The sequence below is a fragment of the Chelonia mydas genome, chromosome 8 (genome assembly GCF_015237465.2).
Source record: "Chelonia mydas isolate rCheMyd1 chromosome 8, rCheMyd1.pri.v2, whole genome shotgun sequence".
Taxonomy (NCBI): Eukaryota; Metazoa; Chordata; order Testudines; family Cheloniidae; genus Chelonia; species Chelonia mydas.
In genome coordinates, this window is record NC_057854.1 from 77,599,587 (window position 1) to 77,622,934 (window position 23,348).

A 23,348-nucleotide genomic window follows, 5' to 3' on the forward strand; every position below is an offset into this window, starting at 1 on the left:
ACCTATACTTTAAATTTCAGATGGTTCAAAGTTTCTGTCAGTAAGAAAGTTTTTAATTGTGGCTTAACAGCTGACTAACTTGTTTTAGAGATTTGAAACCACCTTCCACAAAGCACAACAGAACAGCATGGATTGGAGACACATGCATCAGAGAATTCAGTTTTTGTCTTGATTTTAAAACTAACAGTTATAAACCTAAGTATATCGTGACACCTCTTGTATAGTTGTGTGTACCGCTTTACTGAAGGTAAACTTTAATGCATATTGTTGCAACATTTTTACCTTAAAAGCACTGAGATAATAAATTCTTTCAGATCCTCAGATGACAAACACAGCTCTTTTTCTTCATCTGAGAACTCTCTAGGAAAATACTGTGTGGCTGCATTTCTTGGATAGGTCCTAAGCAATTTGGAATAAATTTTAACACAAGTAAGTTTGAAAGAATTTTTTTTTAAAGAAGCCTTATGATATATAAAAAATGGAAAGCTAACTATGTTATTTTTTTGCTAATGTTGTTAAGGTGATTTGGGTTGATCCGACTTTGGAAGTGGGGGAGAACTTAGATGCACAGTATTTGAAAAGGTGCTCTCAGAGGACCTGACTCTGCTCTCACGCGGGATTTACAACTGTGTAACTCCATTGACTCCAATGAGTTATTCCTGGTTTACATTACTGTTAGTGAGCTCAGAATCAGGACATAAATTAATAAATAATAATGAAGGGATTGTTTCCCTTTATAATTACTAAAAACTGTTAAATCAATTTCAAACTTACCACTTTGTTTGAGTACTCATTTCCCTTACTTTTGGAACGACTTGTGTACCAACATCTTTTTCAAGTTTCTTAATGATGAAATTTTTATCCTGATAGGATGTACATTCAATGTAGCCATCTTTTACACTTGAAGCATTTCTATCAGTAAATTTGACCTTTGAACCAAACTCTCTGCGCACTCGAGAAATCATATATTTAATCTGCAATACACCCAAAATAAGAGATTTTCTGAAGTGACCATAGGAAAAATATTCTTGAAAGGCAAGTCCGTTAAAACAGCGAGATTCAGAGATCTGCAAGGTCACTTCTGGTGGTCACTTGTAAACAGAGTTCACAAACATTTATAGATTTTGAAATTCTGTACCTCTCTCATGAGCCCAAATCACCAATAAGTGTGTGTCATCATATATTTTTATCTTTCTAAATTGTACAGGACTTCTGAATATTTTTTAAATTATTCCTAGCACTGAAAGGGATAATCCTGTTACTCTGAGATATCAAAATTGTCCATTTGCCCAAGTAACTACCTCACTTCTCTCTGGGTGAAATTTACTCTGCTCTGAGAGCCACCACAGGGACTTTATGCCACGTAAGCCAAATGCTATGTCAGACAGCAGATTCCAGAACAAACGGAAGAGAATACTGCATCCCATTTAAACTACATGGAGAATTTGGATTTCCCAGAGGTTAATGGGAGTTGTTCCATTGACTTGTTTGGAGCAGGATTGGGACCTTAAGTAAGTAGAAAATAATTACAATTATCTAAATTGTAATTATTTGGCAAAGATATCAAAACTACCACCCCAAACCTTATGAATGGTGATGGGGATGCTTAATGGCCAAAAGTGGCCATGACTTCTGTTTTACATCTCCAGCAGCAGAGTGCCTTCATTACAGTCTAGGGCACTGGATCATGTATGGACTTAAATGGAAAAGGAAAACATCAGAATCTTTTCCTACAGAACTTTCAGTTTTTCTTAGAGGTCTAGTTAGTTCCAACTCTCCTTTGCTGTGATGTCTGACAAGATCGCAATCAAAATTGGGATGACCACAAGAATTTCAGGCATAACTCTAAATTTTCTGCCTTCTGTTCATTTAAGGAACTTCTTTAATTTTATTTTAATAGAGAATTTGTGAGATTATGATTTTGATTGAATTATATCTATAATTTCTGACCTTTCTAAGAGATTCATTAACTGATTCTTCTTCAATTTCCTTTTCACTGCCAAGGGAGACCCAAGGTTTGCGGACAGGAGGCTTATAAACGTATTCCTCTGTTGTTCCTTCTTTAGTCTCTCCTTCTTCTTCCACTGGCTCTGGAGGCTGTAAGACAAAGTAATTGCAAAGAAGATATTTATAGTTTTTCACATATAAACATAAATATATTATTTAAATGTAGATACCAAATTCAGTGTTGCCAATTCTTATTCACACAAATAGTCTCAATGTAGTCAATCTGGCTACTCACAGGAGTAAGGGTTTGGAGGATTAGGCCCTGTCCTTTTAGCAATGAATTTTCCAATTTTCCATAAAGGGACACTGTCAATTTGAAAGCAAGTCAGTGTTTTAAAAACAAGTTTAAAGTGATTTCATGTACTCCACCTGCTCCCGAGTCCACTGTAACTAGCTAACAGAATGTTGGAAATCATTAGGAAAGGGTTAGATAATAAGACAGAAAATATCACATTGCCACTATATAAATCCATGGTACGCCCACATCTTGAATACTGCATGCAGATGTGGTTGCCCATCTCAAAAAAGATATATTGGAACTGGAAAAGGTACAGCAAAATGATTAGAGGTATGGAACAGCTTCCATATGAGAAGAGATTAATAAGACTTGGACTTTTCAGCTTGGAAAAGAGGAGACTAAGGGGGGATATGATAGAGGTATATAAAATCATGAGTGGTGTGGAGAAAGTGAATAAGGAAAAGTTTATTTACTTGTTCCCATAATATAAGAACTAGGGGCCACCAAATGAAATTAATGGGCAGCAGGTTTAAAACAAACAAAAGGAAGTATTTTTTCACACAACACGGTCAACATGTAGAACTCTTAGCCAGAGGTTGTTGTGAAGGCCAAGACTATAACAGGGTTCAAAAAAGAACTAGATAAATTCATGGAGGATAGGTCCATCAATGGCTATTATCCAGGATGGCAGGGCTGGTGTCCCTAGCCTCTGTTTGCCAGAAGCTGGTAATGGGAAACAGGGGATGGATCACTTGATGATACCTGTTCTGTTCATTCCCTCTAAAGCACCTGGCACTGGTCACTTTTGGAAGACAGGATACTGTGGTAGATGGACCTTTGGTCTGACCCAGTATGGCCATTCTTATGTACAATCACTATTTTATTTTCTATTAAAATGCTTTCCCCCCTCCCCCCCGCCTGCTGGTGTGTGACAGATGCACCCGAACAAAAGGAGAAAATGACTAAGGCCCTCATCCTGCAGCGTACTGCACTTGGAAGGTCACAGGGGTCCACACAGTGGTGCTCCAGTGCACAGTGCATTGCAGAAGTGAGACCTAACTAATTAAGGTTCCAGTCCTGCAAACACTTAAGCATGTTAGTAACCTCAGGAAAATAAATAGGCCTACTGAAATCACATGTACAAATATTTGCAAAACAGGGTCTAAATGACTATATAAAAAATGTTTGCAAATGTACAAAATGAAAATAAGAAGCATATTTTTCTCTAATTTTTCAACTATAGTAATTTTATGTGCTCCTTGTAACAACAGTAGAAAAAAAATCAAAACCAAATGTGACTTTCAGTTACAAGGTTAATGTTTTCCTCTAATGTTTACAAATATATAAATCTGGAGTTATTTTTGCAAGTACAATTTGTTGAATAGATAGTCTTCCTTTGAAGAGCCCATTAATTATAATCTCTTACTGAAATGTGTCTAATCTGGAAAACTAGAGATTTTGCACATGTGATTAGCAGTTTTATGAGAAATGGTAATTGTGACACCAATCAAGTCAGTGGCAAAAATCCCATTGACAATGGAGTTGGGATTTCACCCAAACACTTTTTCAGTATAAATTATAGGTATATTTTGCATGTTCAGACTAACTTCAAGGGTAAAATTCTTGCAATTCGAGTGCTTTATTTATAAGTGTGTTCAATACAGATCTTCTTTTCATGTCATTGAAGAGCTGTGTCAATGACATAAAAAGAAGAATCAGACTAGCCACTATTGCATTCCTAAAACTCTGTAATATCTGGAAGGCTGAAGACATTTCAATAAAAATTAAAATCAGTGTATACTAGACAAGTGTGCTGATATTGCAGTATGGGTTGGAATGCTGGAGTATGAGGAAAGCTGATGAACATGAGATATTGACTGTAGAAATGAACTAGCAGAGAGGAATACTGAGAGAGTCAAGACTGCAGAAAATAAAAAATTATGTGCTAAAAACATGGCGAGAAATAATGCTGTTACAGAAGAGTCAAGAAAGACAACTGCAATGGTTTGAACCTGTGTCAAAAATGAACCCAGAAAGGATACAAATATGGTGATATGTACCAGAGTGCAAGCAACTAGAAAGAAAGGAAAACCGAGGACGTATTAGATAAACACAGTGAAGAATGACACAGAACAAAAATATTTAAAGATGAATGAGGCTGTGAAGCTGATACAAAGTGATGGAAAAACTTCATTCGGCCCCATTGTCGCTGCTGAGCTGATGGATGAGAATTAAAGAGAAAGAGAAGAAGAGACAATACAGATCTCAAAGTGTGCGTGTGTGTGTGTCTGTAGCACTGTGAGTTATTTTAAGTATGTGAAATAATGTGAAGGTGTGTTTGAATTTTCTTACATTTAAAAAGCTTTTCTTGGCCTCTTCAGTTGCAACAAGATAAAAGTTCTGTCCATATTTGAACTCTGTATCTAAAACTACCAGAAGTTCTTCCCCTGGATATTCCTGCATGAATAAGAACAGAAAGGTTTCATATATTCCACTTCCAATTACAGCTGATATATTAATCTAAGATCTGTAAAATTGTGAATTAGACATTTAAGTTGTCAATACCAGAAAACACAATCCTGAAGAAAAAACAATTCTTAAATGCAAAGAACTGTGACTATTTACTGGAAAGCGGAAAGCAAGTAATGTGCAAAAAAAGCTTGATCCTGTACACATTGAAGTCAATGGCAAAGTTATCATTAACTTTAGTGGTGGATGATCAGGGTCAGAATTTGTAAAAATTTACAAGTACAGAGGGCTGTTTTGCCCTCACGTGTGTGTACAAATCTCATGGACTTCAGTGAAAATTTCAAAGCCATATCCAAAGGCATACATAGACTTATTTCTATTTTGTAATATACTAATATTTATTCCCTTTTAAATTTCCTTTTAAGGATTACATATTAATATGAAAAATAGAAATGAAAATACATTTTCCTAGAGTAGTCACAGATGGACAGATGAGTATGGGCCTTACCACTGAAAGTACATGGTCTGAGGATTTTAAGTTTTAAAGTGAAAATGAAAGGAGTTACGTACTAGGACTATTTTTTTGACTGGGTGGAAATCGGAGACTGCAGCTCTTGTCTTCATGTCCTGAATTATGTCCTCTTTTTTCAGAAGTTTGTAAGGTTTTTCTTCTGTGACATCTTCATTAATTCGACAATTTAAAATTTCTTGTGTCTTTTGAGTGAAAACTAATGGAAAGATCTCTGGGTGGCCTAGAAAAGGTAAGGCAAAGTTGGAGGGTGAACAAAAATAGTGTTTTCCTTGAAAGGCTGACAGTGTAGGAGATATGTCCTTAACAGTTCTAGATCTTTCTTACGGCTAGCAACATGAAACCTTTGAATCTCTGTACTTAAAGTTTTTGGTACATTTGGTGGCATAGACTGTAAATTCAATATGAAAAGATAACATTGTCTTCATGTTGTAAAAGCTGCGCCTAACACATTTTGCATAATCAATATATGTTATTTAAAATAAAATATTTCAAGAAAACAGAAGAATAAATTCACAGTCATCCTATGCTATACTAAGGCAGAAGTTTTGTGCTAGGAGTTGGCTGTGTGGATGGCAAAGAAACATTTACTTGCTGCTAATCTAGCATTCACAAAATAAGGATCAGCTGATTTCTTTAACGTGGTGGATAGCCTGGAAAATCTAAGTTATGTCTATTCTTTGGCTGAAGAGAATCCTTCCTGGAGTGTGGAAATCTTGTATCACTGTGAATAAAATTTACAGTATTCAGACCAAAACATCTGCATCTATAAAACTACAGTGGTATATGGAGGGGACAAGTTCTCAGTATTTTCTGCTTGAGTTTTGTTCAGTGTTGCTCAGTAATATGCTGGGGAAACTTCATTCCACAACCTGCACTTGGTCTTATTCCTAGCTAGTGATGGCCAGTAGGGAAATACTGGTCCTTTGCTACAGGAGATGGCCAATGCTACCTTGAAAGAGAACAGAGGACCAAGTGCTCTTAAGGAAGCATGCATATGTCCTCTGATCAAAATCCAGCTCTAGATGCTGATAATGTGTGTAATTAGTGACTGTATCTAATTGTTAATGTTTGTTTGAGATTATGGAAAAGGTTGCAGCAAGACAACTCATAGTATCTTGATGCCTCTGATTTCCTAAACCCTTGTCATTCAGGGCTTTGACTATTATATTTGCATTGGTCAATGGCCTTCAGGCAGTGGATAAAGACAGCGTGTCCATACTGATATTGTCAGATTTGCCAGCAGTCTTTGCTACAGTTAATTATGAGGTTTTGTTAACTCATGTGAAGACCAAACTGGGTTTAGGCAGAGCTGCTATGTGCTAGCTTCATGCACCCAGTGTTAGGCAATTGCTCTTCTGTCTCATGGGTTCTCACACGGGGTACTGCAGACTTCCTCTCTGTCACTTCATACATCTTGTTCAGTGTGCATGAGGCCATTAGGAGGGTTACTGAAGAGGCATGGACTGAAATGCTTTCAATATACTTAATGATTTCCAGCTCTATGGCCCTGACTGAGGAAAGTCCATGAGCCCATCCCTATTCAGGACAGCAATTAAGCCCATGCTTAACTTTAAGCACAGGTTTATGTACTGTCCTGAACAGGGATGCTTTTCTAAATCACGGCCCTCATCTCCATTTCATCCTGTCTAGGGTGCAGTTGAGTCTATTTCTCAGTTACTGGGTGAGATTGAAGCATGATAGCTCAGTGGTTTGCGCATTGGCCTGCTAAACCCAGGGTTGTGAGTTCAATCCTTGAGGGGGCCATTTGGGATCTGGGGCAAAAATTGGGGATTGGTCCTGCTTTGAGCAGGGGGTTGGACTAGATGACCTCCAGAGGTCCCTTCCAACCCTGATATTCTATGATTCTATGAATAAGAGCAAACTGATTGAGACTCAAACCAGGTAAAACTGAGGTGGCAATGACTGGCCAAGGAAGACAACCAGAGCATATGACAAAGATTATATCTGCCCCTTTGATTGAGAGTATGTATCCATCATTTGTTACTAAAGTGTGAATCTTGTTAGGTTCCTATCTGCTTTTAGATAATCAAAGAACATTGACTAGAACTCTGACTGTATCTTCAAAGCCAACCTTTACACTACAATCTATGCCTTTGTTATTTCTAGATAGGATGACTGTAGTAAGTTCTACATGGGATGGGGCTACACCTTACATCCATTCAAAAGCTGAAGCTAATGTAGAATATGGTGGACCCACTTGTTACGTGATGTGGCTCACCATGAGTATGAGACACCAGGAGTGCCTCCAGAAATTGACATGGTACGCACTGGTAATCGCTGTGGAGCCATCCCCACTGCTGCCACTGGCCCCAGCATCTAGCCCACCAAGTGTGCACCATGCTCAGCCCCTACCTTCCAGCCCAGTCCACCCAGGTGTACTGTCATTCCCCATCCTTGAGAGGGAGGGGACACAAGCTTCTGGAAGTGGGACAAAGCCAGACAAGCCCCTGCGGGGAGCCCTGGTATAGGAGCCAGCCGCATGGAAGCAGCAAGAAGGAGCAGCACTGGCTGATCCACCGCCCAGTGTGCTCACTCAGGTTTGGCCCCCTGACCCCATGCCCTAGGTTGCAGTGCCAATCACTCAGTTTTGGCCTCATCACTCTACGTGTCATAATGGAGGGCCAGAGGGGCCAAATCTGCTGCTTCTTGCTGCTGCCAATCGAATGCAAGGGCACTGTTGTGCGACACCGGTGCTTCCTGAATCGCATTGTCTGCTTGTTGGCTTTGGATGGAATGTAAATAGTTGGTTATAACCTATAAAGGCCTAATTGGTTTGAGCCTTGCCTATTTGAGAGACCTCCTTTTTCGCCATGCAATACTGCCATAATTGCAGACTACAAAGGCGTTCAAGCTGGATCTCTCCTAACTTATTAGAATGGGAGCTGTTGAGAGGACATTCTTCGTAGAGAACCCTAAGCTTTGATCTGAAATAGTTCACATCTGCTGACCTTAAGGGCAAGCTGCAAAATGCTTCTTTTCAACTACTCTGAAACCTGCTTAGAGAATGGAGGTTTCTGGGGACCTGAAGGGCCAGGTGGGTTTTGTTATGTTCTTGGTGGCTGCGCGGGGTTTTTTTGAGATTTGCTGGTGTTTCAGAGTTTTTCTATTTCCTGTTATAAGGTACATTTTGTCAGGATAATCTAGACCTGGAGCAGGCATCTTTTTGTCTATTTTAAGATGAAGTAGGTAAATCTAAAATAGGGATATTGATCAGCTTGGTAAACATGCTTTGAGAAGTCAACTCAATCCTAATCCTTTTAGAACTGACAAAACAATAAATCCTTTTTAATCTCTATCATCCAGGAAGCTAAATTTCCAAATAGGCCTATAATTTAATATGTAATATTTGATAAATCCCACATTTATCCTTTAAACCCTTTCACTGCAGGTCCTCCACTGCATCCGCTCTGCTGCAGTCATCCACTGAAATCAGTGGAATACTAAGCCATTCCTAGTATACACTGCAATATGAAAGATGTGTTCTATCTGGACTTCCTGGCTATTACACAACATTGTGCAGTATGCATACAACACACACACACACACACACACACACACAATTCCTGTGTCTATTTGCTTCACAAGTGCTAATTAACATTTCATTGCTTTCCTTTTCAATATCGCTTATATTATAAGGACTTATGTTTGTGTGAGTTTCCAAGAGTGTCTGTGTTCTCCCTGCCAGGCACCTTATTCCAATGACAACCCCAACCCCCCTTCGGGATGAGGAGGCCAGGACATGAATCCTTCTTTGGCCTAGCATTTTGGCTATAGGAGCCAACTATGAAGAAGCAACTTGAGAAGTTTATTCCTCCTAAAGAACTGAGCATGTTGTTCTGTAGCACTCTCAGCCCCTGCTGCCCCAGGGAGTGAAGGATGTGGTCAGGACACAGACCCACTCAACCCTAGTACACAGCTGCAATGCTACAAATACAGCCAAGATTTTGATATGTCATGGTTGACAGGCCCAGGAAATTACATTTCCTCTTGCAAAGCATCTCTCTGAGAAGAAAATTACCACCCGTTCAGCATGAGGACTGCAACAGTACTAAAATCCCCAGTTGCTCTACTGAGGAACTTTCCATCTAACAACATCACGGACAGGCACATGCATGTCATGCCTTCCCTGCACTCCCTTTGCCAGCTCTGTTCCTGTGAGCCACCAGGACAAAAATCCACATCTCTATAGTGCACTGATAACAGGATTTTCATCCATTTTAATCTCCAGTTGACTCACAAGAATGGAATGGACAGGGGGAGCAGAGGGACAGCACAACATGCATGTGTATCAGTCCTCACGATTTGTTGCTTGGGGTGTCCGGGACTGATGCCCAGGGTGCAACTAACTGGATTGGTACCCAGAGGAAAATCTATATAACTTTCCTATCCCTACCCATAATATTTTTGGAATCCCCTTATTGTGAAATTATCAGAAAGGAGGAGAAGATTTCCCCCCATCTGATAGAAAAGTGAAAGGAAACCCAAGCAATTAGTCAGGTAATTCTCTCTATGTATCAAAAGGTCCTAATCGAGAATAATGGTGATTTTTCAAATAGCTCATCTAATAAAACAGCTGTACTGCACTCAAATGGTAGCAGATGATTTAAAAAACAAAAAGCTTGAACCAGCTGCAAAATATCTTTTCCTTCAGTGTTAACAGAAAAACATTTTCTTAACCTGATGCAGTTTCAGTGTCACATGGAACATAATGAATGTCCATTTAAAATTTATGAAAACTACTCTAGACAGAACACTACGGAATATACTGTGACAACTGTCCTGCATCAGCAGAGCAGGCTGGATGACCTAAAATGTCTTTTCCACCACTTATGTCTATGAGACTAAATTAAAAATTAAAAGCAATGACCAGAATAATAGTTTATATCATAACATCTCTTTGCCTGAAGGATTCCAATCCAAATCATAATACAAAACTAAGAGCTGATCCTGAAATTCTTCCTCATATCAGTAATTTTGCCAGCTGATGCTTTCCTGAGTAAAAGTTTTTAGCATCAAGGCAAAATTTTTCGATTGTTAACTCTTCTGACTAACGTCTTCCTATATGACTATACCGTGCCTCACACATTTTGGATGCTACTGAAATATAAATAAATATAAATAATATATCAAAGACCTATAAAATGGGTCATGGCGGTAAACAGGTACTATCAGCATGACTTTGGAATGGTGAAATTATTCATGAGTAGTAAAGGTACAAATAAATTATGCAGGTCAACCCCAGTGAGTGCCAATGAAACCCTTCTATTACCGCACACCACAAATGTTGTACCATTTGTTTGGAAGAGCCTTGTATCGTAGTGGTGGACTTTTAGAAGAGTCTTAGTTTTGGGGACATTGGTTCCTGTTTGTTTATTGTACTATTATAATGTCTGTGCCCACAGTTCACACTTTAACCTGATACTACTATCCTGAGGGGCCAAACAAACCCTAAAGAGCAAAGGGAATTTTGCTAGTTTTATGCTAAGGAGCTAAGAACCAGGAATGAGAATCCTGCACAGATAGTATGTTTAGAGAATAGGATCTTTTGCATTTCCAACTACTATAATTCTATATAAACTGAGTCATAAGGATATCAGTTTTTTTCTTCTATTGTTCGCCACTAGGTGGAGCTACAATTCTTATTTGTTTCTCTTGACGACTTTCCAGGAACATCATAAACATAACATTGATATCATCTGAAAGACGAGACATATTCTGTCTTTATTAAAAGCAGAGACAATTTACCCAAGCTTAGGTGAAACTTCTAAGACTGTGTAATTTTACCTCCATCCATCAGCACACAGTACTGAATAATATCATGCTATTCGGGGGAAAGGAGGGATTTATGTCTTTTTTTATAAAATCCTCTGATGACGAGTATATTCTGATTTGCCTCAGATGTCTCAGGTGTGCAACTGCTTTTAGCCATGAAAGCCGCACCAATAAATGCCAATACATCCAACTGAGAATGTAACCTATTGAGCCTGACGGGGTAGTCTTTTCTCAGGCAAATTTTCAATTGAGGTCAAGAACTGCAAAATCTGTCCAAAAGAATGCATAACAAGAGGGTTCTAGAAAGGCATGAAAAATCCTACAATATTTAAGACAAGTGAATATATCTAGACTTAACTTATTAAAAACAAAAATTGCACTCCTCTTACTCAATATCCAAGGGTAAAAATATCCACTAGGGAAGAAGTGGTTGACATCATGTGAATTCTTTTAGAAGTTTTTAAATGGCAATTGGAATTTCTGTACCTAATTCTGCAAGCCACTCCCTTGCTGAAACAGGCTCCTACTTGTGGTGCTGGTAATGGTAGACCCCAATGAAATGGACTGTAAATCAGTTTCCAACCAGATTTAAGAATGGTTTAACAATGATTGAAGGAAATCTAAATATTTGGTTTAAATATTGAAGTTTTTCTTTTGACTGCAGGTAATTTACAATAATATCATCCTGTAAATACACTTCACCTCCCCTTCAGTACACAGCTCTCTTCAGCACAAGCTGTCGTCTCCTCTTTTCAACTCCTGATAACACAGGCTTCTAGGTTGGGAAAGCTATTCCTATCCGACACTCCACACCAAGCTGCCTGATAATCAGACAGTTGTACTTTACTAGTTAGTTCAGGCAGATGTACTCTTTCATAGTTTCTAATTCTTTCTCATCCATAGCAAACTTTTCTTTATCTTTCCTTATTCTTCTACATTATTAACCTCAGTGATTATGGATGCTGTAAAATATTCTAAAATTGGTACTGTAAATCCCGATCAATAATGGAACTTACCTATGCTAGCCATAGATATGTCAACTTCCTCATCTTTTTTACCTGAAAATACAATAACATGATGTTAAGTTGGCATTTAAAAAATTCTAATACATTAGTTATCCTTGTACAATCTTTAATTTGATAGGATAACGTACACAAGTGGCAACACATTCTTTATAATGCATAAAATCTAACCTGTGACGAGGCAGCACAATACACTTTCTATTCAACTTAGATTTTACAAAAGAAACTACTGAATCCTATTAGAATGAGTGTCTGAATGTGTTTTAAGGAGGCATTGATATTTCTTTGAATTTTGAGAGAAATGTAAAATTCATGTTTATTGTGAACAGGTGCTCAATACACCAAAGAGGAAATCTCCCACCTTGTGGCACAAATGCAATCACTACTCTCTACCTGATAGCATCCCCTGGGCAACTTGCCACCCAGAAATGGTCCTGACTGAATGGGATGGTAAATGGTCAGGACCCCCTAAACACTTTGATCAGTAGAGCTGGCTGGTATTCAGAGGAGCAGATGTTGCATCTTTCTAAAGAGTGGTGGAGTGCGGAGCTCCAGAAGTCATTGGGCATCCCTGAGCTTATGTGATGGTGTACAAACCCTACAATGAGTCGGGACAGGAAGGGATTAATGGTCTGGCATTCAGTCTGCTCTGCTGCACAGCACTCACTAGACATAGTGATTGGGAGGGTGTGACAGGGTTTGCATACCCCGCACTAGGCAAGAAAGAGTTAACCCCACAGGATGGGCATGCTCCAACTGCTGCCTGAGTATAAAAGGGAGCAGCCCAGCTCATTCTAGGCTGACCACCGAGGATGGAGGATACTTGGTGGAGGCTCCTGCCCAAGAGCCGCTTCAGCACTTGACTGAAGAAACCAGAGATCCCAAGGACCAGACCAGAGACCTGTAGACACAGCTATGTTGACAGAAGAATGCTTCTGCCGGCATAGCTAATGCCGTTTGGGGAGTGGTGTTCCTACTCCAGTTGGAAAACCCCTTCTGTTGGTGTGTGCTGTGTCTACATTGGAGGGTAGGTCAGTATATGCTGATGTAGCTGTGCTGGCATAGGCTCTGAGGTGTAGACATAGCCCCAGGCAGATGGCCAGAAGAAGGACTGGGGAATAGCTTTGTTCAGTGTTACTTTGTGAGTTTTGTGTCTGAATAACAAGTGAAGCCCTGAGAAAAAGGCCCTGATCTAGACTCTGGCTGTGGTTTCAGTCCTTCCTGTGCTGGGGACATAGGCCTCCAGTCTACACTCGTGAACTGACCCGGGTCCATACCTAGCCTGGGGTGCTGACCTGTTGTTGATAGTATTGATGATTGTTTTAACTGAAGAGGTTTTTATTGATACCATTCACTGAGGTGTGTTTCCTTTCTGGTTTCTGCTGTGATCAGTTGGCCCTCTCCAGACATGATTCCAGCCCAGCTCCCCTTAGAGCAGAGCAGCAGCACATGGAGTCCAATTTCGACACTCACCTTGATAGCACATTGTGACCTCTTGGGTGAATTTGCCTAAACCCCTGAAGAAACTCGTTCCTTACAATACACAGGAGGGCCTCACTAACCTGCACTTTGCTAACTCTCTCTTCCCACTTCTCAGCTGAGTTATAATACCAGACCACTCCAGTAAAGTTACATGTTATTACAGTGAGACTTCATAATATTTTTAAAAAATGATAGTACATTGACGGTGTTCACTATTAAATATGCAACACTGAACATTTTCTGCACAGTGGCACCTGAGATACCTCAGTATTTTCCTGTACTTAAACCTCTGTCTTCATTCTAAAGCAATAATAATCAACCACACTTAGCTCTCATATGCTTTTCATTGGTAGATCTCAAAATGCATTACAACGAGATAAGCATCATTATCCCCACATTATAGCTGGGGAAACTGAGTCAGAGAGCGGTCCTGTTACATGGCTAAGGTCACCCTCAGCCCAGTGGCAGAGCTGGGAATAGAAAATAGATTGTCTGAGTCCCAGTCCAGTGCTCTATCCAGTAGGCCACATAGTAAATCTAAACTATATTTTTCTAAATGAATATAGTCAATTATGTGATGTAATGTCCATAGTGCTTGTGTTTTGATCACTTAGTTGCTAATTCACAAAATTGTAGTAATTCATAACAGATCTCCCAGTCATTGGTGCAAATTAGTGAGTTTTAATGTTGTAACATTTAGCCCAAGCAATGTAAGTAGCTGCTATGTAAATCTAGGCAACATCTTTCTTTACTGCTGTAGTATTATACATACCAAGCTGTTTTCGCTTGCCTTTGGCTGATCCTTTAGCTTTGGTTTGTTCTTTAATTTTAAGTTTCTTTACTGAACCTTTGGGACTTAGTTCAGAGGTCTTGCTGGATTTTGGACTTTCTAACATTTTTCAGATTTCTGTCTGGAAAGATATTATATATAGCATTAATATACTGCAATCAAAGGGTCAAGTTTGCCGCTGGCCAAAATGAGAATTTTGGCCAAGGCTTACATTTATACAGCTTATCATTAAAGTCTTTTTCGTCCATGTCTAAAGGCACTGTCCAAACATTTATGTCCCAAACTTACTGTACTTTTGACGTGGCATCTTATAGTTGGAAAGTGCTGCTGCTTCTGTTTTAGGACATGTCCACACAGCACAGCAATGTGCGCTAGAGGGGTGTGATTTTTAAAGCACACCAGTGTGCTGTGCACTAACTGGCAGTAAAAATTCCATAGTGCATTAAGGTAAGGCGGTCACTAGGGAACTTTTAATGTGCGCCAGTAGCGTCTATATTGGCCAGTTGTTATACCAATAAAATAAAAACCAGCAGGATCTTATTAAAGGGGAAAAGGCAAAATACCACATTTATTGTGAATACAGAAAGAATCATAGTAAGCAGTTAGTTATAGCTATAACATTCCATTCAATCTCATATTTATTCACACATTCATTCATACAAACACACACAGACAGGTTCTGCAAGGGTGTTATCATAGTTACCAGCCTTAGAGTTGCTCATGCCAAGCCACTGGCCAGGTGGCCTGGACATGAGGAGGGAGCAGGGCCTTGTCAGATGCTCATCTGATGCTCCTGGAAGTTGGTTTGCAGAATCAGACCCCAAAGTTCTCACTTTCTAGAGTCCATTTTTATAGGAATTTCTTCCTATGCCAGTCTATGGGAATTGCTTCATCATGCTGTTGCTGAATCAATCAGCAGATAGCACATTCCTGACGGCTCCGTGCTGCTAGATGTTATCTTGTTCTTTGGTTCTCCCATTCTTGAGGCTGTTGGGTGGATTCCAGTCTGCCCTCCGGGGGTCCTCTGGTTATTTCCACTTGACGCCTTCTTCAGCCGATGGACACTGGATTCTTAGGCTGGCACCTCCCTGATCATTCAGTTATTATCCACACCAAGCATCCATCCACATACATCCTCTATCTCTATTTTAATCACAATTGTTAATACAACAAAAGGGCAGGGAGTCTCTGGGTGCTGTTTCTGTTGTTAGAGCATTACTTTGAGTCTCTCTCTGTGAATTGCTTTGAGAACAGACTCTGTCTTAGAATGTACTAACACAATTAGCAGCTTGCAAGTTTCACACATAGAGGGAGAGAAACAGTACCAAAAACCAAGAGACCTCTTAATTAGTAATACCCTAGAATTTAAACTATGGGGAATCAAACTCATTTGTGATTTTAATACAGAACTTCTTTAATATGATCCAACACAGTTAGCGTGCAACGCAGTACAGTTTAGAAATTATATCCTCTCGTGCACACTGCTATGCTGTGTAGACAAGTCCTTCGTAGACTAGTTATAATATTGATTGTTCCAGGGCTGAATAATTAAAAAGGTAAATAACAAGGTGAGAGTAGTGAAGTACCGGGGGTAACTGTGTTAGTCTGTATCCACAAAAACAACAAGGAGTCCGATGGCACCTTAAAGACTAACAGATTTATTTGGGCATAAGCTTTCGTGGGTAAAAAAACACTTCTTCAGATGCATGGAGTGAAAATTACAGATGCAGGCGTTAAATACTGATATATGAAGAGAAGGGAGTTAACTCACAAGTGGAGAACCAGTGTTGACAGGGCCAGTTTGATCAGGGTGGATGTAGTCCACTCCCAATAACTGATGAGGAGGTGTCAATTCCAGGAGAGGCAAAGCTGCTTTTGTAATGAGCTAGCCACTCCCAGTTCCTATTCAAGCCCAAATTAATGGTATTAAATTTGCAAATAAATTTTAGTTCTGCAGTTTCTCTTTGAAGTCTGTTTCTGACATTTTTTTGTTCAAGTATAGCTACTTTTAAGTCTGTTACAGAATGTCCAGGAAGATTGAAGTGTTCTCCTTCTGGCTTTTGTATGTTACCGTTTCTGATGTCCGATTTGTGTCCATTTATTCTTTTACGTAGGGACTGTCCAGTTTGGCCAATGTACATGGCAGAGGAGCATTGCTGGCACATGATGGCATATATCACATAAGTAGACGTGCAGGTGAATGAGCCTCTGATGGTGTGGCTGATGTGGTTGGGTCCTCTGACGGTGTCGCTAGAGTAGATATGGGGACAGAGCAGGCAACGAGGTTTGCTACAGGGACTACATCCATCTTGATTGAATTGGCCCTGTCAACGCTGGTTCTCCACTTGTGAGGTAACTCCCCTCTCTTCATATGTCCGTATATAATGCCTGCATCTGTAATTTTCACGCCATGCATCTGAAGAAGTGGTTTTTCACCCACGAAAGCTTGTGCCCAAATAAATCTGTTAGTCTTTAAGATGCCACCAGACTCCTTGTTATGGTGAGAGTAGGTTTCACACACAAACAAAGCTGTGTACTTTTGCTACAGTCTTCATGGAACATGTGGAGTATCATTATTTGTCCCGGTGTTTTTAAACATAGGCAGGAGCATAGCTGCACACAGCATTTTTGTCAGAAGTAATGTACAGAGTATTACCAAAGAGAGATTTATCTCTATTTTTACTCTAACTAGAATCTGTTGGTGCTACTATCTCAACACAGCTCAAAATGAATAAAACTGTGCTACCTACAGTTTTCAGTGTCTCACTCCTTCCTCTCACCTAAACTTCTTGAAGACAGGTAACAACCATCTTTGAAGGATTCCAGTTCCACGGGAGCAAATTCCAGTACAGTGAAAATAATATCAGAGAAGATACAATGACCAGTTAAATGATATGCCATTCCCTGACCACAGTTTTCTTTATCACAGAGGAAAAGTAGGGATTTGTAAATATTCATCATTTTTTTTTCTTTGTCAATTAACAGTCCATGGCATTTCAATTGCTGGACAGTGCCAGCGCTGTTTTCCTTCAGTCTAGCCTGGGACCTCAACCTTAAAATATTCACAAATCCCACATGAGGCTGAATGTGGGAAAAAGCTGTAGGCCCAGATTCTGTTCTCATTCCCACCACTGCAAATCCAGAGTAATTGGCCACTTGCCTCAACTGACTTTTTAGTTTGACACCATTAAGGGAAAACTTGAACAACTGTAAAATTAGTTACAACATACAGTCACACACATTTCTTCTTTGACTTCATTATTCTCTACACACATCTGGAGGCTCAACCAGTGGCTGTCTGGCTTATTTCATTCTCCTTCTTCCCTCCCACTTCTCCCTCTCAAAGGATAGGAGAGAGGGTTTAGGAAAGAAGTAAACAGGCTCTTTTTTTCTGCTTCAGAGTGGTCACCATAGTCATAATACATAAAAGAATCTCAAGAAAACAGCTTTCTGCTTCTGCCTTCTTTTCCACTGAAATAGTCCAACAGAGCTTTTCATATGTATAATGAAAATTATTATAATATTAAAAACCAATTAGAATAGCAGAGATCACAGGTTGTAAGAAGGGTCTATTCTGCTTGATATAAACGTAAAATCCTGCCAGCAGTATGGGCCAGACAAGACCAAACAAAACAAAACAAAAACGTGAAACACAGTTGCAGCACCATCATGTGGAAAATATACACCTAGCATCCAATTAACTAGCAATTTTTACAACCAGATTGGTCCAGGCTTTCTTAGGTCAGATATTATTAGTGAACAACCAGAAGATTTAAGCATAAGTAATGAAGGCTGGAGTGGCAGTTGCATTGTGCCACAAGTCTCTATAATGTGGGCATACAAATTTGAAACTAGTTTTTAGGAATGTAAACTAATTGGGGCAAGGACCATATTGTCATAAGTGGTTGCACAGCACCTAGTATATTTTGGGCGTTACCACAATAGTAATAGTAATAAAAGAAAGGCCATGCACTCATATCATGGGGCAGGCCATGATACAACACTTATTACCAGAGAATCACTGATGAGCCCTAAAGGGAGGTCCCTCCAGCGTCCTTTGGACAGATACCATATTCACCACAAAGGACCTGAGACTGAAAGTAGGTGAGATTTAAAAAAAACAAAACAATACCAGAGAATCAGAGACTCCCCAGGGGAAAAACTTAAAGAAGGTATTTTAAGAAGCCTAAAATGGTTTGTACTAGGGCTGTCAAGCAATTAAAAAAATTAATCATGATTAATCACACTGTTAATAATAGAATACCATTTATTTAAATATTTGTGGATGTTTTCCACATTTTCAAATATATTGATTTCAATTATAACACAGAATACAAAGTCTACAGTGCTCACTTTATATTTATTTTTATTACAAATATTTGTACTGTAAAAAACAAGAGTTTTTTTCAATTCACCTAATACAAGTACTGTAGTGCAATCTCTTTATCATGAAAGTTGAACTTACAAATGTAGAATTATATACAAAAAATAACTGCATTCAAAAAAAAAATGTAAAACTTTACAGCTTACAAGTCAACTCTGTCCTATTTTGTGTTCAGCCAATCGCTCAGACAAACAAGTTTGTTTACATTTGCAGGAGATAATGCTGCCCGCTTCTTGATCACAATGTCACCTGAAAGTGAGAACGGGTGTTCGCATGGCACTGTTGTAGCCAGCATCGTAAGATATTTACGTGCCAGATGCGCTAAAGATTCATATCTCCCTTTGCGCTTCAACCAACATTCCAGAGGACATGGGTCCATGCTGCAGACAGGTTCTGCTTGATAACAATCCAAAGCAGTGCAGATCGACTGAGTCAAATGCCACCAGCAGAAGGTCGATTTTCTTTTTTGGTGGTTCAGGTTCTGTAGTTTCCACATTGGAGTGTTGCTTTTTTAAGACTTCTGAAAACATGCTCCACACCTCATCCCTCTCAGATTTTGGAAGGCACTTCAGATTCTTAAACCTTGGGTCAAGTGCTGTAGAAATCTCACATTGGTACCTTCTTTGTGTTTGTCAAATCTGCAGCGAAAGTGTTCTTGAAATGAACATGTGCTGAGTCATCATCCGAGACGTCTATAACATGAAATATATGGCAGAAAGCGGGTAAAACAGACCCAGAGACATACAATTCTCCCCCGAGGAGTTCAGTCTCAAATTTAATTAACGCATTATATTTTTAACGAGCGTCATCAGCATGGAAGCACGTCCTCTAGAATAGTGGTTGAATCATGAAGGGGCATCGGAATGTTAAGCATAGCTGGCACATAGATACCTTGTCGTGCTGGCTACAAAAGTCCCATGCGAATGCCTCTTCTCACTTTCTGGTGACATTGTAAATAAGAAGTGGGAGCATTATCTCTGGTAAATGTAAACAAACATGTTTGTGTTAGCGAGTGGCTGAACGATAAGTAGGAGTGAGTGGACTTGTAGGCTCTAAAGTTTTACATTGTTTTGTTTTTGAGTGCAATTAGATAACAAAAAAAATCTACATTTGTAAATTGCACTTTCACAATAAAAAGACTGCACTACAGTACTTGTATGAGGTGAATTGAAAAATACTTTTTTATCATTTTTACAATGCAAATATTTATAATAAAAATAATATAAAGTGAGCAGTGTACATTTTGTATTCTGTGTTGTAATTGAAATCAATATATTTGATAATGTAGAAAAACATCCAAAAATATTTAATAAATTTCAATTGGTATTCTATCGTTTAACAGTCCAATTAAAACTGCGATTAATCATGATTAATTTTTAAAATCAAGGTTAATATTTTTAATCGCATAAGTTAACTATGATTAATCAACAGCCCTAGTTTGAATGTGAAAAGAAATAAGTCTAGATGTGTGTGTTGCAACTTAAAGGATCATCCTAACTTTTAGTTTAATATCTTTCCTCCCCACATTGAGAAACTTGGTGCTTCTCTTTTTTATGCCACTACTCTCAAATCATTCTAGAAGGAATAAGAAATCAAATATCATATTCAGCTCTACACAGTCAGAACCTGTAAAATTTTAATTTGGAGGCAGCCACTAGAGAAGAGAGGTAGAAGTGGTCATCTATTATTCTAGATTTGGGAACTAATCTAGCGGCTACTGAAATTAATATATATTTTGTCATTGACTTCAATGGGAGTCAGGTCAGGGTTAACTGTAATTTTTTTTTTTTAACAGTATTTGGGATTCCACCCCACCCATTTTCTGTTTCACCATGAACAAGATAGAAAACTATAATCTAGAAATAATCTATTTTTCCTCTTTTACCAGAGCATGGGAATGACAGGTGATGGGCAACACCTGCATCTAAGAATTTGTTAATCATTACTGATTAGTGCAAATATGGTCCCCTGGCTTAAATCCATTCATGAGTTGTATAAATATAAACCACCTTCTTTTACCATAAGTCATAACCGCACTCGCACAAGATCAGTTAACATTCCAGAACTCTGAAACCACTGCAGTTCTAGAGCTGCCATTTTATGAGAATTAACAAGGACTTGCAATTGAATCACAATCTGAGAAGAAACATATTTACTAATTTTACATGGAATGACTCTAAAGTGAAGGATTCAAGGTTTTACCATATGTTTACTCAATCTTAATTTGATATCATGAAACTTGTTCATAACCATTTCTACTGAAGATTGCTAATGTACAACTAAACTCACTTTCCAACTGCTTTTCTATAAATATATTTATGTTGTGCATATAATGTACTCATTGATTCTTGCCTGCCTATATTCTTGCACCCAGGCTTTGCAGGGAGTAACGTGTTTATCTTACAGTTCTGAGACACATATTAACTTCTGTGTTTTTAAAAATGTGTTGGGACTGTCTAATTAGAATGATTGTATGCTGCTCCAAAAGACGAGAAGAAAGGCAATCTATCTTTATGGGCATATTATGCTAAAGATTTGGCTGAAAAGATAGAGAAAATGTTGTCAAAACCTCCAAGCACAGCCCTACAAAAAAATCCTACATGGCACATCATAAGGAAGGTGCAAGATTGACAAATGCAAGTACACAGAAAGTCACTACTGATCCATATCATTGTACATTTAAAACAACTGTTGCCCACTGGCACCGTCTGTGGTCCTGTTCCTACAAAGGGATCCTGTCACTGCTCTAACTTGAGCCAGAAGCTTGAAGCCTCTGGATGAAAGAGAGAATGTTTTGCAACACAAAGCAGACAGTAATTCTGAAAATTAATTGGAGGACAAAATGAACCATTGAATATTTAGTACAGTCACATTACTTCACCACTTCCTTATTCAATATTGAAATGAATCCGGATTGGAAATTTTGATTTGTTTCTAGTGAGTAATCAAAACCATAAGTCATATGAATAGAGGAAACACTGAAATATCTGAGATTAATCACATGACTCTTTTTAGGAAAGTAATTTACAAAGCATATTAGTTTATAAGACATCCATGTGTTCCATTCTTTTGTTTGACTTTAAAGCTACTGTGCTGAGAAAAAGAGTTTACAAACAAATCTCTTTAAAATAAATTTTAAAAATCTCTCCAGTCTACTTAACTCTTCCCCCTTTATCCTCTGTACAACTGAGAGGTCATACAGACAAGTGAGGGGTTGGCAGGAAGATTGCAGGAGTGGGTGGGAATGTGAAATGTAACTGAGTTGAGTGATGGAGATCAAATCTGGAACCCACAGAGGCTGCTTAGGTACCAGCTGGGAGACAGATGGACATACATTTATTACAATATAGTTAGAAAAAAAAATCTAATTAGCCTTCTTTTATAATCTCACAAACAATACATCAGTTCTGACTCAAAATTTTTCATTCTCTAGGCATGCATTTGTCTGTAGTTAGGACGCTATTAGGGCCTGATCTTATTCCTACTGAATTCAACAGCAAAACTTCTATAGATTTCACTGGAAACAGAATCAGGCCCCTACCATTTACATCGCTGCAAAGTGGATGTAAAATACTACCATTTTGATTTAGCAACATATTACTCAGAGGTATGTGACTGTACAAAGTGCAGCGCAGTGGAGAATCAAGGCCTTAACCTTTATGAGCCCCTGTGGGTAGCTGACATGAATCAAAGTCTCTAAAATATTATAACATTCACTTTGGTATTATGCTGGGATCTCCTGTAAACTATTGGTCCTTAATGTATAAGCTAAAGCTAACATTTTCAGGACTTGCCTCTGCTTTGGACACCTACATATTTAGTTTCCTAACTTTAGATACAGTAGTGTCTTAGATAAAAAACTAAAAAAGCAAGGCACCTAAACTTTGAGGACACTTTTGAAAATCTGGCCCTCAGTGACTTTCCTCAGCTCACAAAGTTGAGCCAGTGACAGAGTAAGAACTAAAAATGAGGTCTCCTGATTCTCATTCCTGAACAGTAGCCACTAGACCGGGGTGGCCAACCTGAGCCTGAAAAGAAGCCAGAATTTACCAAGGTACATTGCCAAAGAGCCACAGTAATACGTCAGCAGCCCCCCATCGGTTCCTCTCCCCCTGCTCCCAGCGCCTTCCTTCCACTGGCAGCCCCGCTGATCAGCACCTCTCTCTCCCTCCCCGCACCTCCCGATCAGCTGTTTCATGGCATGCAGGAGGCTCTGGGGGGAGCAGCGAGAGCACGGCAGTCTCAGGGGAGCGGGTGAGAAGGATGGAGTGGGGGCAGGGCCTGTGGCAGAGCCAGGGGTTGAGCAGTGAACACCCTCCGGCACATTGGAAAGTTGGCACCTGTTGCTCCAGCCCTGGAGTTGGTGCCTATACAAGGAACCACATATTAACTTCTGAAGAGCCACATGTGGTTCCTAAGCCATAGGTTGGCCACCCCTGTACTAGACTATGCTGTCTCACCTTCTCTTAGAAAAATGTAGCACAAACCATAGTAGGTACTATCAGCCTTGCCAAGTAGCTATTCTGCCAAGTTAAGTACAACTTCCACTATTACTTGAATAACATTTTGTTAGTCACTTTTTGTTAAACACTGACAGTATGGTCAACAATGTACAAAAAACAGAAAAAGAA

At 39.1% G+C, this 23,348-nt stretch overlaps 1 protein-coding gene and 1 long non-coding RNA gene across 6 annotated transcripts in view; one reads left to right on the top strand and one right to left on the bottom strand.

Moving 5' to 3' along the window:
* DNAI3 (dynein axonemal intermediate chain 3) overlaps nucleotides 1-23,348 on the bottom strand; it is a 55,450-nt gene that overhangs the window by 29,385 nt on the left and 2,717 nt on the right. For all 5 annotated transcript variants that reach the window (XR_006283433.1, XR_006283434.1, XM_043521354.1 and 2 more), the window contains exons 2-8: nucleotides 14,316-14,454; nucleotides 12,056-12,097; nucleotides 5,285-5,466; nucleotides 4,598-4,702; nucleotides 1,951-2,097; nucleotides 775-974; nucleotides 283-399 (exon numbers count right to left, since the gene is read on the bottom strand). Coding sequence is in view for 3 of the 5 variants with exons in the window: in XM_043521354.1 (XP_043377289.1) it covers nucleotides 283-399; nucleotides 775-974; nucleotides 1,951-2,097; nucleotides 4,598-4,702; nucleotides 5,285-5,466; nucleotides 12,056-12,097; nucleotides 14,316-14,439 (917 nt within the window). In the remaining 2 variants the exon portion in view is untranslated. The remainder of the gene's footprint in view (nucleotides 1-282; nucleotides 400-774; nucleotides 975-1,950; nucleotides 2,098-4,597; nucleotides 4,703-5,284; nucleotides 5,467-12,055; nucleotides 12,098-14,315; nucleotides 14,455-23,348) is intronic.
* Nucleotides 5,342-8,877, top strand: LOC122461500. Its single transcript, XR_006283435.1, has 2 exons — nucleotides 5,342-5,475; nucleotides 8,656-8,877. It is a non-coding gene; the product is annotated as an uncharacterized LOC122461500 (long non-coding RNA).